The 16,531-nt window shown below is 50.0% G+C and overlaps 1 protein-coding gene across 1 annotated transcript in view; it reads right to left on the bottom strand.

Annotated features, from left to right (window-relative positions):
* LOC125122575 (receptor-type tyrosine-protein phosphatase T) overlaps positions 1-16,531 on the bottom strand; it is a 126,431-nt gene that overhangs the window by 21,339 nt on the left and 88,561 nt on the right. Inside the window, exons 9-13 of the mRNA XM_047771068.1 lie at positions 15,793-15,947; positions 13,218-13,353; positions 11,010-11,159; positions 8,743-8,916; positions 4,928-5,059 (exon numbers count right to left, since the gene is read on the bottom strand). Of these exons, the coding sequence (XP_047627024.1) occupies positions 4,928-5,059; positions 8,743-8,916; positions 11,010-11,159; positions 13,218-13,353; positions 15,793-15,947 (747 nt within the window). The remainder of the gene's footprint in view (positions 1-4,927; positions 5,060-8,742; positions 8,917-11,009; positions 11,160-13,217; positions 13,354-15,792; positions 15,948-16,531) is intronic.

The raw sequence follows: 16,531 nt of genomic DNA, 5'->3' as shown, positions 1-16,531 counted from the left end.
GTCAGGTTCATTACTGCTGAGCCACAATGGGAACTCCCTCACTTCCATTTCTGCTTCCATTGTCACACAATCTATTGCTGACTCTAATCCTTTGGGCTCCTTCTTATAAGGACCCTAATTGCAGGCCACCTGGATAACCTGGGACAACCTACATATCTCAAGATCCTTCGCTTTATCCCATCTGCAAAGTCCCTTTTACCCTGTAAGATAACACATTCATAGATTTGGGGATTGGGATGAGGACATCTTTTTGGGGGGAGGGGGCAAGACTCTGCCTCCCACACAGTTCCACTCCATAGCAGGCACAGAAGGTTTCCCGAGCCTTCTAAACAATATCGTGGGTGTGGCAAGACCATCAAGGGGGCTTCTTTCTGGTGTCTGCTCCCCAGGGACTCTGATCTAACCACAGAGCCCCCAGAGATGGATGAGATCTTGTCAATGCAATTGGCTGGGATTGAAAAGTTCCTTCCTGATGTGTCCATCGGAAACCATAGCATCACTCACTGGATGTTGTGGTTCTAGGATTTTGCCCCACCAATCTGACCACAGGCCTTTGAAGTCCCAAAGAGCTAAAAAAGTAAGTAAATAAACCTCTAAGGTTGAAGGTGGTTTCTTTGAGTCTTTACCATGAACCCCCACTGCTCATAATTTCACAGCCACTGTGAAGAACAGACTATCTGTGGTTGGGGATGGCTGGTTGAATGGCATGGTGCAGGACTCTGAGCAGAGGCAGGCGGATTTGGCCGGCCCTGCAATAAAATGAAGCACTTTGAGATCACTCATCCTTTGCCCAACCATATTTTGATGCAAATTACAGGTAGGCCCCAACACAAGCCCTTATGGTTGGTCCTCAAACCATAGGATGTGGCACTGGTTCTCTTTGGAGTAAGCTAACAGTGTTCAGGGCCTATAGCAGACCTGTCCACGTTGCTAGATGGCCAAAGCCATGGGCGGCCCTGGCATGGGCACACTGACAGACAAAAGCTGATACCACTTCCAAGAACCACCCCTCCAGGTGCTGAGGGCGGCTTTTCTGATGCTCCCGCTGTGTCATTTATTTTTCGCAAGGCGCCCAGCTGTTGCGGTGATGATATTTATATCAATAAGTGCTCCATTCATCTGCTGATTTCAGGAGATGCTTGCCAGCTGCATATGGCAGCTAACCTCAGGGCACTTCTGAGCCTGATGTTTCTGCATTTAGAGAATCAACCCTCAAAGGCTGTACCAACAGCTGGGGCTGAAAGATCTTCATTTACCCAGGAGCCACCCTTGAAGGGGGAGCTATTGCCAATGACCTTGACCCTTGCCTCTTTATATGTCCCCAAGTGAGTTTCCTTGGAACTCCTCCTTTGCGCCTGAGCTCTGGTTTTGCAAAAAGGGGTGTTGGAAAGGGGCCCTGCTTCACTCATGGAGCAGAGTTCACTGTTTTACTTTTTTAGGTAAAGGAATAGAGTTGTGATGCCTTCTGACTTTGGAACTCTGCAGGGGTTTTGTTTTTTTGGGAATCTGTTACATTTCCTGGTTATCTCAGATGCCAGCTGTCCATCATTCTGGTCCTAAACCTTAGAGTCATCCTTGATTCCTCTTTTTCTCCCACATTCTCTATTCAGTCTGGCAGGATATTTTGCTGGGTATACCTTCATGATATACCCAGAAGCCACTTCACTGCTACTACCTAGGTTCAAGTGACCATCACCTGTCACCTGGATTATGGCAGGAGCCTCCCCTCTGTCCTCTCTGCTTCCAGTCTTAGCAGCCCCCTCTCCCCCTTCCTGTACCAAGAGTCTATTCTCAACACAGGAGGCAGAGGGATACTTTAAAAAAAATGTCAAATTATTTTTTCAAGTCACTCCTCTATTCAAGATGTGTCAATGGTGCCCCATTTCTCTCAAAGTAAAATCACAGGTTCTTCCTATGATTCCCCAAGGCTCCCCATGACCTGGCCTTGCTTTGTCTCTATGTCACTTCTGCTGCTGTCCCCACACTCGCTCTGCTCCAGTCACAATGGCCTCCATCTATTCCTCTACCGTGATTCCTTGGTGCGGGTGGTCCCCTTCGCTTTTTTTTTGTGTGTGTGTGCTTTTTAGGGCTGCACCTGCAGCATATGGAGGTTCCCAGGCTAGGGGTTGAATCAGAGCTGCAGCTGCCAGCCTACATCACAGTCATAGCCACACAGGATCCGAGCCATGTCTGCGACCTACACTGCAGCTCACGGCAACCCTGGATCCTTAACCCACTGAGCCAGGCCAGGGATTGAACCCACACCTTCGTGTATCCTAGTCAGGTTTGTCAACTGCTGAGCTGAGAAGCTAACTACCCCCCCACCCCACACTGCCTTTTTTTATGTGGCTCATTCCTGCACCTCCTCCATATCTGCACTCGGATATGACCTTCTCAATGAAACCCACCTTCATCACTGAATCACAGGTGCATCTTGTGCCCTAAACCAGCTTTTCATCTTCATTACCCCACCTTCTTATTTTTCCTTCCATATGCTTGTCACATTTAACCTGTAATTAACTCCACTATAGAGTGTTTGCTGTTTATTGTCTCCTCTGCTCTGGAATAGAGGTTGCACAAGAGATGGGAATTTTTTGTTTTGCTTTCTGGTCATGTTAATGAAGGCATTCCCCAAGCACCTAGAATAGCTTCTGGCAAATAACAGCTACTCAACAAAAGTGGATTAAATGAATGAAGGGAATCTCTCCTGAACATTACGCACATCCCAAGTTGCACTCCCTTAGTACAGATGACTCTTGAACATGGGTCTGAACTGTGCGGGTCCATTTGTAGACAGATTTTTTTCAATTGCAAATAATATAGTACTACAGGATCTGAGGTTGGGTGAATCTGCTGATGCGGAACCACAGATAGGGAGGAACTGCGGATATGGAGTAATTGCAAATAGGGGGAGCCATGTACACTGAGGAATTCTGTACATGGAGGGTCGACTATAAATTAGAAGTGAATTTATGACTCCTTGAATGATTCACCCCCTCCCTGCATTGTTCAGGGGTCAACTGTAATCCTCTCCTGTCCTTGCCTTTCCAAACTTCCTGCAGCCTCTCCTACTCCTCCCCTTGCCTTCCCCAGGCACCCACCAATCAGTCAAACCCCAGATGCCCGACTGCTCACACTGGAGCCCCTGTCACCATCCATGACTCCTTCTCATTCACCTCTCACATCCAACTGCTCCCTAAACCTGTGGTCCTCACTTCTAGAAACATCTTCACCTCCAACCCCAATTCTCCTGCCTCCGGGCCACCTCCTCAATTCAGACCACCTTCTGTATCTTCCGCATATCTGCAACTATCTGCTCCCCAACCCCCTGCTTTCCAGGCTTTTCCTTCAGCTTATTCTCCTCACTGGGGCCCAGACCCATTTTTCTACCAGGAGTTCTGGCTCTGCCAAACCACCGCTTCAGCTCTGCAGGGTCTCTCCTTCCTACACGGCACGTACATTCTACCTGCGTCCAAGGGTTTGGCAGAAGTGCCCAGAGTGGCTGACTCTCCCACGGAGGGGCACCAGGTAGAGCCCAACAACCAGGGTGGGTGGGGCTCCTGATCCCACCCCTTGCTTCTCGGGGAGCCCCTCTTGATTGGACCTCTTTCAACGGTTGGGCTTGCCTGAAAGCTTTTATTCACAGAGAGGATTCTGCTGCTTACTGAGTAAAAGGCTAATTCTTACCATGCTGTAGGCCAAGACCAAACCCCTTAGCTGGGCACGGGCAGCCCTCTGCAAGCTGGTCCTCCTGTATTTTCCAGTATCACCACCGTCTTCTCCTGACACACCCTCAGCCCCAGCCCCACTGCCACCAAAGCTGCTCTGCAGACAGGCTTACACCCTGAGTGATGCCCCCCCCCCCGCCCCCGCTTTGTCTCTGCTGTTCCCTCCCTTGGAAGGCCCTTTCCTAGTGACCTCATTCCCCACACGCCACATCTCTGCTGCCTGCTTCAAGGCCAGTCACCTTCTTTTTGAAGTCTTCCCTCACCCTCTGGGCAGAATTAATTGCTCCCCATTCCCGACCAGCACACCCCTTCGCCACTGACCTCTATTACACAGTGCGGCCACATGTAGTGGGGACAATTGCTCATCTGCCCCTGAAGCAAAACCCTGAGCACCTGGAGAGCTGAGATGCCAGCTCAGACTCAGATCCATTTTTTTTTTTGTTTTGTTTCCCACACAAGGCCTGCCCAAGGCCAGTCCTCAGACAGGCGTACCCGAAGTCACACTGAGTTCCCTACAAGACAGGGATGGGATTGCTTTTCAAAACCCTAAAAGGTCATCATCACCGCCTCCACCCAGGAATGGCTGCCCTGCTGTGGGGGTGTGGGCCCCAGAAGCTGTCTTGTGTCCTGAGTGTGGGGATGTGCTTTGGGCATGTGAGGCTTGGAGCTGTTAGACGCAGAGTTGCTGAAGCATGGAGCCTGCTGGGACACACGTGTCACCTGTGACCAAGCGATCAGCGGGCAAAGGGTCCACAGTTCCAGCCCCAGGCTGTCAGTCAGGCTGCCTCAGAGAGGGGGCAGGGCAGGTGAGTGTGGGCAGGTGTCACGATATTCCGCGAAGCTGTAGATGCTCAGAGCTTGGGGAGGCAACCTCCTCTGTGGGGGTTCCTCTGCAGGATTTGGAGCAAGACCCTAATCAAGGGGTGGAGAAACAGAGTCTGGACCTGGGCAGTGGCGGGGCTGGACAAAGCCCATAGGCAGAGGGACTCACTGCTGGAACTGGGAGGGCCTCTGGGTGGCAGGGTCTGGCAGGAGCCCCCTGGCCTATGCTGGGAGCCTAATGGTCTTGGCTTGGGCAGAGGCACCTAGGCTGGGCAGAGGCAGCACAGTGCGGGCTCTTAGGGCCATCCCTCCAACTCTTGGGCACAGCTGCCCTGACACACCTGAGCACGTAGGATTGTGGCCGGGCTTCCTCCTACCTGAGCGGTGTCCAGCTCGTTCAGCATCACCACGGAGGAGCAGTTATAATCGAACACCAGCCTCCAGAAGTCTGCCACAGTGTTGGGCAGAGGGTGTTGCGTGACCACAAAGGCGGCGGGCTGCTTGTGGCTCTGACAAAAGAATGACACATACACCCGTTGGTGATGTTCTGATGAAATATACACCCATCAGCAATATTCCCATGCTGATGAGGCCCGGACAGCTGCCAGAGGCCCTGAGCCTGCCACATAGATCACTCAAAGCACCTCCCTGTTCTTGTCTGGATGCTCTGGTGGCAAAGGGGACCTTCTCATCATGAACTCATTCTCCTCCAAACTAAGACATTTCATTAGGAAAGTGTCACTCGATGGGGATAAGCCAAATAAATTATTTATGTCTTGGCGCTCAGCAAATAATCATCATTACAATATGAAATGAAAGATTCTGGAGGCAGATTTGCTGCTCTGCTGGCCAAAGCACCTCTTGGGATGAAGGGATATTTTGTGTCCCTGTGCCCAGAATGCTGGAGGAGGGGGTTAGCTCAGCCCAGAGGCAGAGAGTCTTCTGAAGGGGCTTATATTGCAAGAGGCTCACTCCTGCTCCCAGGCTGAGCTGGCTTGTGTTCTGTCAACCAATGGGGCAGTGAAGGTGCCCAGGTTTTAGGGTTAGGCAAACCTGGGTTCAAGCTCAGCTTTGCCAGCTATATGTTATAAGTCATCCATCTATCCAACCATCCATCCATCCACCATCTAGCCATCCAGCCAGCCACCCATCCATCTCATCAGCCATTCATTCTTTGTTCACTCATTCAAGTGCATTTGTAGGGTGACTTCAGTTTTTAGTGCTGAGCTCTGGCAGGTTATTAGATCTCTCCAAATCTCAGATTCTTCAACTGGAAGATTCATAACCAAAGGGATAGCTATGGCGTAGATTGAAGAGATATGCATGTGAAAAGAATAGCAAGCAGGAAGAGACATGAATCCATTGACAGGGCGGGGACATCCCTGACTTGGTTCTTTGTTCTTGGCATCGTGGCAGGCACACTAGAGGCCCAGTGCAGGTCCAGCAAACAATTGAATATATTCAGTCCCATGTAACAGATGGGGAACTGAGGTGCAGAGAAAATGGCCTGAGTCTGGACTGCCAGGAAGTCCTATTTATTACGACACCCCGTGAGAAGGTGTTAGAAAGACTAGGGGGGCATCTTTGCTTCCCTAGTGGTTTAGCCCATATTCTCAACAAGTCTTCTTCTTCTTTTTTTTTTTGGTGTTTTTTTCTGTTTGTTTTTTTAGGGCCACACCTACGGCATATGTAAGTTCCCAGGCAGCTATAGCTGCTGGCATACATCACAGCCACAGCACGCGGGATCCGAGCTGCCTCTGTGAACTACACCACAGATCATGGCAATGCTGGATCCTTAACCCACTGAGTAAGGGCAGGGATTGAACCTGTGTCCTCATGGATACTAGTGGGATTCATTTCCACTGCACCACAGTGGAACTCTCACAAGTCTTCTTGAGTCATGGCTTCCATGGGAGTCACAGCTGTTTTCAGTGGAGTCCACAAGTCTGTAGGAGGATGGGGAGGGATGAGGCCAATTCAGACCAGGCAAAGTCTCTGGCAAATAGATTACCTAAAACACCTGCCCATTGTTGTGTTATCTCTTGGTGCTCTTGTGGCAAAGAAAATGCCTGGCAACTGTGGGGGCCACAGATGCACTAGGAGTGTCTTGTCTTCCAAAGGCCTTCTCCTGCCAGTGAGATGGTGAGAGGAAGAATCTGGGAGAACAGAATTAGTTGTCCCCAAAACTGAACTCCAGCGGCAGACAGATGGTCTGCAGACATTTCCAGACATGGAAAAGAATCTAGGCTTTAAGAGTCTAAAGCCTTGGGGTTCAGACCCTAGTTCCACCCTTTCTGAGCTAGGTGCCCTGGAGACAGTCATGGAAAGTCTCTGACCCTCAGTATCTCATATGGAAACTGGGGATAGTCATACCCAAATGCAGAACGAGACAGGCTATGTCTGGGGCCCGACATGCTGCCCAGCACTCAGTGGATGTTAGTTTTCTTCCCTTTCTCCCTGTCTCTGTGATAAATGCTCTATTAGGCCAGCATACCTGACAAAGCCTTATCTGAAAATATGTTCGAGATCCGTGCTCCTGCCGGGTTTCAGGGATCAGCCGGCAATCCATTTCATGGATAACATCATCTTTTACCAGGGGAAACATTAAAAATTAACCCAGAGGACTTCATATTTTTCTGCTAGGAGCAAAGCTGCCATGGTTACCAGATAATGCACAGACTGAGCTGGAATACAGATAAGGATTTTTTTTTTTTTGTAAGAAAGGCAAAGACCCCAGTGATGGCTCACAGGAGAAATGCCCTGTGGACAAAGAGATGACAATCAGCATCAGAGTGGCAGAAGGCATGAAGGCATATGACTCCAGGCAGCATCTAACCTGCTAAGTAGAGGCCAGAGCCTGTTTGATCCTTGGATGAGGAAGGTGGATAGGGGCAGTTGGGACAAGTGGGAGCCAAAGCTGGGAGGCACTTGGAAGTGTGAGTGCACCCCAGATGCCATCTCTCAGTCCACACACACACACACGCACGCACGCACGCACACACGCGCGCACATTGATCTTGGAAGACGCCAGGCTGAAGCCAGAGGTCTTCCTTCCACATCGAGCTATTTGATCCGACCAGGAAAAGCTTCCCTGCTTCCAGACCCAGAGCCAGGGTTTCCATGGAGGGTTGGGCACCCTGTAGGCATTGGCCAGGGCAGAACCCCACAGAGCTGAGATGGGCACTGACTTCCTGTCACCTCTCCATTTCTAGCACTTGGGATGCTTGGGGAGAAAGTTCAAGAGGATTAGAGATCAGAGAGGTAGTTGGCCGTGACACCACGAGATAGTACCCTGGGTTCCTTCCTGTACTAGGTAAGCTGGGTGGTTCATGTGGGCTAGATGGACCTGACCTCAGGCAGAGTTGGGGAGAGGGACCTGGAAGGGCTCATCCACAGTCAAGTGATAGTATTCTTGGTCCTGAGTCTCAGGAGACAAGATGCCTGCATCTTACTGAATCAAGCAAGCTGTGGGGAGGCTCAAAGAATGAATTCCAGAGTGTGAGCCTGGAGTCCTAGCTTCTGACTAGCTCTCTGGGTACCTTTGAGCATGTCTCTTTCTTTCTTTGGCCTCAGTTTCCTTTTCTGGAAAGCATATGGATGAGACTAGATGATGCATGGTTTCATCCTGATGCAAACATCTCTACATCCTGAAAGTGGGGGGATGAGAACGGGGAGTAGCTGGAGGATCCGGGGGAGAAGCCTATGAGTCAGGAGCATGGACCCACTGGGTAGGAACATGACCCCCTAATTCCAAACCAGGTCAAAGCAGGTGTGTCCTTCTTGGACTGGATGCTGAGAAAGCAGGAGACAGTGCCCTCAACAGAACGTAGGAAGATGGCTGGCATGTAGAATGTTTCCTGAACTGAACTTAAGCCTGACAATCAGCTCTGTAGGTTGCAGCAGGGGGACAGGGCAGGTCCGTAGGCTTGCGTGGTGTCAGAGGACCCGCTTTAGGCTTTTGGTATATTCTTTCCAGGACCTTTATGGGAGCAAAGGAGCTAAGAGCACAGCTTGTATATAGACTTCGACCAGAGCCTTCAAAGGGAAGAAGTCTTTGGGGCCAATAGGATCAGGAGAGGCAGCCTGGGACAGGGCAGGGGTGTCAGGGCCCGACTCTAGCCACCTCCACCCTGGGGAAGAAGTTTTCCCTGGAATTCCAGCCAGGAGCTTTCCTTGGCAGGGCTTGGCTTACATCCATCAGTGCTGCGTTGATATAGTTGCTGGATTCCCCATCCACTGAGATGAGGAAGGGCAGGCAGCGGTCCAGGGGCAGGACATCCATGCTCCGATTCTTATCGTGGTTCCGGGGCAGGAGCCCAATGCTGCAGTCCTCTGGCCGGACCCGGGGAGTCACGATGTTGAGGGTCTGTGGGGTGCAAAGGCAGACAGGCAGGCTTAGATGGTTGCCCCCGAATGGAGGAGGCAGCGATGTTCAAACTTAGCCTGACTCCCCTCTCTGCATCCTCCAGGCCTGTGCCTCCAGCCTTCTCCCAGCCCTGTTCCTCTTCCACAGTGATCTTCATCATCTCCTGCTGGCTGCTACAGGCCCTGGGAGCTGAGAGCCTCTGCCAGGGGCTGTAGGATGGAGGCACACCCTCATGTGGACTCAGACACAGGCTCTGAACCCCTGCCAATCATTGGAGCTAAGTTACTCCTCCTAGCCATCCTGCATTAAACAGTGGGCCAGCCAGGAGGTCATAAAGTAGAGGATGAGGATAGGAACTCCCTAATGACTTTTTTTTTTTTTGGTATTTGCCTTTCTTTTTTTATTTTTACATTTTTAACTTAGAACTATGTCTAGATACTTATAACGGAGCATGATAATGGGGGAAGAAAGAATGTATACTTGTATCTGTAACTGGGTCCCCATGCCGTACAGTGGAAAAAAAAATGTGTTGGGGAAATAATAATAAAAAAATAAAGTTTTATTGAAGTAGAGTTGATTTCCAAGGTTATAATCATTTCTGCTGAAAAAACAAAGTGATTCAGTTACACATGTACACACATCCATTCTCTTTCAGATTCTTTTCGTACACAGCTTATCACAGAATATTGGGTACAGTTCTCTGTGCTATACAGCAAGTCCCCGTTGACCAATCATTCCATATACCTTAGTGTGTGTAATGACTTTTAAACATGACTTGAAGTATCATGGGATGAGGGAAATGATTTTACCAGTATGCCTCTTGGGGAGAAAGCTGTTTGAGAATGGAGGGATGCTTGGATGTGCTGCTCAGAATGGGTGAGTGAGCCCCTGGGAGAAAGCCCTAGTATACCTGGAAAACATCAAGCCTTGTGTTCTGCAGAGTGAGTCTTGCAAATGTGGGGCCAGAGCTGAACTGTCCCCACCCCCAACAGACTAGACGCTATGTACAACCCCCAGGGGTCCAGGGGCCTGTGACCTCCTTCCTTCCATCATTCAACACTTGGTCCCTATGCTGAGCCAATAACACTATTGGCTTGAAGGAACATGAAGGCACTGACCTGGCTGGGGTATCTGCCCATGGAACCCTGGGCCCAGTACTGGCCCCTCCAGTCTTGAAGCCTCCTTGCGTCCTCCTGCCTGTTCTCAGCTCCTTTTGCCCAAGTAGATCCTGGCACTGACCTTGGGACAACGGGCTGGATTCTGGTTTTGCCTTACTTAGTGATTCACGTCTAGGCATCTGGACCAAAGCTGCCACCATTCTGGCCACATGGGCTCCAAGGGGCAGATCTGCTCTGCCTGAGCTGTGCCCTCAGATGATCCCTCCCAAAGCTTAATGTGCATCCAAACCACCCAGAGATATGATGAAATTGTAGGCTCTCAGTCAGTAGGACTGGGTGGGACCCAAGATTCTGTGTTTCTAACAAGCCCCTGGGTGAAGCTGATGCTGCTGGTCTCGAGACCGCACTTTGAGTGTTGAGAATTTAGGTCATGCTCCAGTTGTACAGAAATACTGAGACAACCTGAGCCCCTCCAGGGATGGAACAGCACGAAATTCACACCTGTGTGTTTAAACTTGTCTCCACCCACAACCTGGACTAGGACTAAATATATCTCAGTTCCAAAATGTACTCAGAGCTAAAAAAAAAAAAAAGTGTCAGCAGTCACTGAGTGAGTGGTTAATAGATACTCATAGCTGTGCAATTTTTTTTTCACCACCCCACAGCATATGGAGTTCCCTGGCCAGGGATCAGATCCGAGCTGCAGCTGCAGCAACACTGGATCTAACTTAACCCATTGTGCTGGGCTGGGGACTGAACTTGTGTCCTAGCACTCCCAAGACACTGTTGATCCCACTGCGCCGCAGTGGGAACTCCACATGGCTGTGCATTTTATGTTCTGGAATTCCTTCTCAGCTGTCTGGAGCTGCAGACACTGGATGCATATAGACTTATCAGTTCTTGCAAGGAAAGCCCAGGAGCATGCTTGGTGGTGCTGAAGTTGGGTGGGTCGCGGAGCCTGGGATTTGCTCATACCTGAAATTCATCTTTGATTTGGCTGGAGTTGGTCTGGGGGTCCAGCCTGCTGATATTGTAGTAGAGAGAGCGGAACTCGCACACTGGGATGGCTGTGTTGCCACAGAGGCATGCTTCCAGAATGGCATCATGTACGAACACGTACTGCTCCTGCAAAGCCAAGGGTGAGGGAAGATAGTCCCAGGTAAGAGGGGTGTCCGCTTTGATCCTGTGGCTGTGGAGGATGGGCAGGGTTCATACTGCAGAAGCACCACTTTCTATCCTATAACCCCTGAAGGAGGACCATCTCCCCATGTTTCACCAAGAACCCCGAGCTGTGATGAGCAGCAGACTGCTAAGCTATGACTAAACGGTAGAGTCACTCATAAAAGTTAGAAACTTCTGGACATGCATGAGCAGGTGCCTGTGGTGTCCTGCCCATGGCTCCTCAGCTTTCACCTCTCCCTGCTGAAGGCTTCTTACTGCGAATACCTGAGATTCATGCTGAGGGCTTTTCTTCTGGTCTCAGGGGCACACTTGGGCCATGTGCAGGGCGAGCCAGCAGGGCTGAAGAGTTAATGGCCCAGGAAGAAGGCCTTAAGCAGTGCTCTATGGAGACCTGGGCATAAAAATCCAAGTCCCCTCTCTCTTAAGTGGGAGGTGGTGCCACACCACCTCAGAACTCCCTCAGCAGGACTGGGCTCCAGCTGTCCCCCATGGCAACTGCACAATCCTTTGCGGTGTCCACAAGCTTGATTTCCTTCCTTCCCCTTTCTCACTTCCCCTCACCAATCAGTGTGTATTGGCATGACCCTCCTACTAAGCCATTAACCCTCCGCTCCTGGCATCAATCTCTGCCCTTGAAGTAGGCATCGCCTGCCTCTTCCATCCCAGCTTCTTGCACCTGCAGCTCTTCTCCTGGACATCATTGCCCCCCTTATCTATGCCTTCAACATCTCCTTCCCTCTGGAGAGTCTTTTTCCAGATCCACTGGGCGGAAGTTGTTGCTGCTCCTTCCAGGCCCTCAACAAATGTTCTTCTGTGGAACTCGGCCCATCTCCTTACATAAAGTGTTTATCTGGAGGCATCCTGATGATCTATTTGAATGCCTGTATCAGCCATGCTGTATCTAATGTCAGGCAGCAAGCCTGTCCCCATGCATTCATGAACCTGGGAGCAGATAAAGCAGCCTCACCAAGAAGCCTGAGGACCAGCCAGCGGGAGTCGGCTCGGAGCCTGCAGCAGGGTCCTATGTGGTTAGCCTGTAAGTGGGGGAATTCCCAGCAGAGCCCCAGGTAACTGGCCATGCTTAAAGCCATGGGTAATTTCTCTTTGCAGGACTGATGATGGATGCGACTCTCTACCTGTCCAAGCTCTGCTGCCGGGGTACCTATAGCCTCACTAGAACCAGAAGATACGCTCCTTACAGGAATAGCAAACCATGGTTTCCAGGAGTAGAGTAGGCAGAAAAGGCTTCCCAGTGAGACAGTGTCGTGCAACGGAGAGCTCTATCACTGTCTGCTAATGGAAACTTTGGGGACACCATTTCTAGGTTTTTTCGTCTATAAAATGGGGGTCCTGGTAGGTGCTACCCCATAGGTTGTTGTAAGGAGTAGAAATAGTACCTCGAATATAAAAGACTTGGCATGATGCCTCACACACAGTGGGTGCTCAACAATAAAGACAAACCTCTCCCATTTCCTTTCGGTCTTGGGTTTTCCAATTGGATAGAGAGGTACTGGAAGATCTGCCTCTCCTTGGAGGGCAGAGGTTGTGAGTTCTTTCTCTTGGAATCCCCTGTTTCTAGTTCAAGAACCCAATAACTTCACTGAGTGAGCCATTCCTGCAGTGAGTAAAGCAATGCTTGGTACACAGTAGGCATTCAACCAATGCCAGTCCTTCTCCCTCTCTCTTCTCCTTCACCCAAGGCAGGGACACCATTCAAAGAATACTTGGAATCTGCCAATGAGTCACTGCTTAGCGGCCTTCAGAGATGAAGCACCCAGTGCCATTCCTCATAGGTGGGAGCCCTTGCCCTGGGGGACTTCAGGGTTGGCAGGGATGTCCTCGCTTCTATGATGGCTACCCCATAGCAAACCACGTATCCACCTCCTCCCACTTCTCCCACACCCAGGTCCTCTTCTGTAGGACACCTCAACCCATGGGTCTTTCTGTTGCACCATGCTTCTTGGCCAGGGCTGCAGAGCCAGCTCGTGGGCCAGGCCTCACCTCCGTCTGCACCAGGTTGACCCTCTGGGCACGGAGCTCACGCACACAGTTAAAGATGTCCACCACGCCTTCATTCTCGGCCATGTCGAGCATGGTGTCAATGGCGATGAAGCAGCCGGTCCTCCCAGCCCCAGCACTGGAAGAGAAGGACAATGGTCTATGTTAGGGACCTTGGGGAGGTCCCTACCATTCAGCCCTGTCCCCCAAGACCCTGCAGAGAGGCAACAGGCTGTCAAGGTCAGACAGAACGTCTCAATCCCAGTGCTGCTGAGAGATTCTAAGCAGGTGATGGAACTTAGAGCCCCAGTTCTCTTTTTTGTAAAAGGGGACAGGAGTGTTTGCCTTTAGAGTCTATTTTATCAGGACTGGCTTATTTTTGTTGAACTCATTTAGTGAACACTTAGCAGTGACAAAGTGCCAGACATTGTTCTAAGAGCTTTTCCAATGCTATAACCTCTTATGAGGTTGTTAGGAAGTTTCTCATCCCGTCACACAGGTGAGAAAACCGAGGCACAAAGGGCTTACCTTGCCTGAGGTCTTTTTATTTCAGCCTCACATAGCAATTAAGCTGAGGCTATTTGGGGTCAGACCTCTGGGATCAAATTCTGGCTCCACCACTTAACTAGCCGTGTGACCTGGGATAAATGACTCAATGTCTCTGGGTTTCAGTACCCTCATCCATAAAATGAGGCTGGTGATAGTAACATTAATAGCAGAACACATATAAATCTCATGAAATAATGTTGAAAAAGCATAATGCATGCAAATTGCTTAGCCCTGTGCCTGGCTACATAGCCATTTATTAATAAGTGCTTGCTACATATAGTCACAAAATTTATAGAGCATTTGATGCTGGACTTGGGAGTGGGGATATGAAGATGAGTAAGACATGGGTCCTGTCCTAAAGTGTTAACAATCTTTGGAGGGGGATAGCATTAAGAGGCAGAGAATAGTAATATATATGTATTTTTCTTTTTAGGGCTGTACCCACAGCATATGGAAGTTCCCAGGTTAGGGGTGGAATCTGAGCTATAGTGGAGGCCTATGCCACAGCCACAGCAATGCTGGATCTGATCTGTATCTGTGACCTACGCCACAGCTTGTGGATCCTTAACCCACTGAACCATGCCAGGAATTGAACTCAGATCCTCACAGACACTAGTTGGGTTCTTAACCCACTGAACCCCTACAGGAACTCTGAGGAGAGCAGTGTTTTTAAGTACTTAGTATACATCTGGAAATCTTTTAGGTACCTAGTCTATGTGAGCCAACCCATTTAATCTTCACAACAGCCTCAGGAGTGCGTACCACTCCACTCAGGTGAGATAGAATGACTTGCTATGGAGACACAGATACTGCAGCATCATGCAAAGATGATGCTGAATGATGATGGGCCTGCGCGATGCTTGCCATAGTCTCCTGTTCTTCCTTACCCCTGCTCTGGCTGCTCTTTGGGATATGGGCCTTGGGGTAAGTGTTTTATTGTTCTTGCACTGTCATGAGAGGTGAAGCAGACACTACACGCTTAGGGAGCCCAGGGGGTGATCAGTAATACCTCCCAATCTTCAATGGCCTCATCTGTGAAATGGGGTTTCTAATTCATACCTCATGTTGAGGGGAGGGTAAGTAGATGCTGCATGAGAAAGCGACAGCTCTGAAAGGGCTACAGCTTACGGAGTCTCTCCTTGACTTGGCCCAAGACCTTGATTGACGTGGACACTGTCAGGGCAGGGATAAGATAACCTGCATGCAGCTAAGAGCATGCACTTAAAAGATGGGCCAGGCCCAAGGTCACATTGAAAAAGAGAGGCGCTGGGAGGGAGGGAGCATGCATGCCAGCTGGCCTTCAGTTCTGGACATCTGCCCTCCTCCAATTCCTAATGCCCTTGACACGACACTTCATCTCCATTTAGGAGGATTCAAAGATGTGCCAGTCATTCTCAATGGGACTTTCTGGGTCACAGCTGGAAATATCCCTTTTCCATAATAAGGTAAAATCTGACACTGTCCATTTACTCTCTATGAAGGACCCTGCAGGCCAGCAATTGACTTTTAAAATAATAGAAATGAAGAGAAGTATGCTTTCATGGAGGTGCCCTGCTACCATGCCAAGGAGCTGAGGGTGAGCATCTGCAGAAAATCACATTAAATGTCCCGGCTCTGCCATTTCACACCTGTGTGACCTGAGAAGAACATCTACCTTCTCAGCACCTCAGTTTTCTCATCTGTAAAATGGGAATGATAATCACGGCCACCTCTCAAGGTTGGGTGAGAAGTCAATGAAACAATGTGGGTGAAGCCCATGCATAGCAGATGCTGTCACAGCCAAGCCCACATCCTCGGAGCCTTTACAATTTCAAGGCAACAGTGATAGTAGCAACTGCTACTGCTACTATTACTGTTGTTGTTGTTAGACTTAGGTCCTGGGTCTCATCCGGAAGGTCTGGGTTAGGAGACATAGGCAGGGAGCGCTAAAGGCAAAGAATAAAGGCCACTGAACAAAAGAGCACCTCCCTCGCCAAGAGGGCAGAGCTGCAGAGGCATCCTTGTTTAGGGTGGGGGGCCTTCCACTTACCTGCAGTGGACCACTATGGGCCCAGCTTCCGGGGGATTGAGGAACTTGACCTGGCGGACGAAGCCCAGGAGGCCGGTAGCATAGCAGGGGACGCCGTGGTCCGGCCAGCTGGTGAAGTGGAAGAGGCGGAGCTCCCGGATCTCATGGTAGCCTTTCTGAGGAGAGAAGGGGCCTCTATTCCTCCAGCTGCTGTTCCCCGCCCCCCTCCTGCCACAACACTCTGCCCAGCGCCCAGGGGAGCCATGACTGCTGCAGTGAGGGTCCAGCCTCTCTGCCAGTGGGAAGGACAAGGCCCTCAAAGGGTTAATAGGTGTTACCATGCAGAGTGATTGTGCATCTGTTATTTTTGGGAACTTTGGAAGTAAATAAAGTGAAAAGGTCTACTTGATTGCAGGACTTCTCAGAGCCTTTACTGAGCTAACATAAATGCTGAATTCCCAACGTAGCTGATAACACCCACACTGTTTACTTGGGGACCCTCTTTGGATAAGTGTTTTATGGGACTTATATTCAGCAGAATAGAATGAGAAAAGTGTTGGCCTTCAACTCCATGTCTAAGTTGGAGGGGAATACGAGGCCTTTTAGGGACGGAGGTCTGCTGTCCTTTGGTTTTCCAGTCTTGTCTATAACAGTCTCCATGACTTTCGAATTGAAAAGGCAGACTTCTTTATTCATTAGATTCTTATTTAGAGTGATCAGGTATCAAACAAATAAAAACAGAGGTTCTCTGACTGATGGG

The sequence above is a fragment of the Phacochoerus africanus genome, chromosome 3, assembly GCF_016906955.1.
Source record: "Phacochoerus africanus isolate WHEZ1 chromosome 3, ROS_Pafr_v1, whole genome shotgun sequence".
Lineage (NCBI taxonomy): Eukaryota > Metazoa > Chordata > Mammalia > Artiodactyla > Suidae > Phacochoerus > Phacochoerus africanus.
Note: the sequence above shows the minus strand (reverse complement) of the source record. Positions and strands in the feature narration are given on the sequence as shown.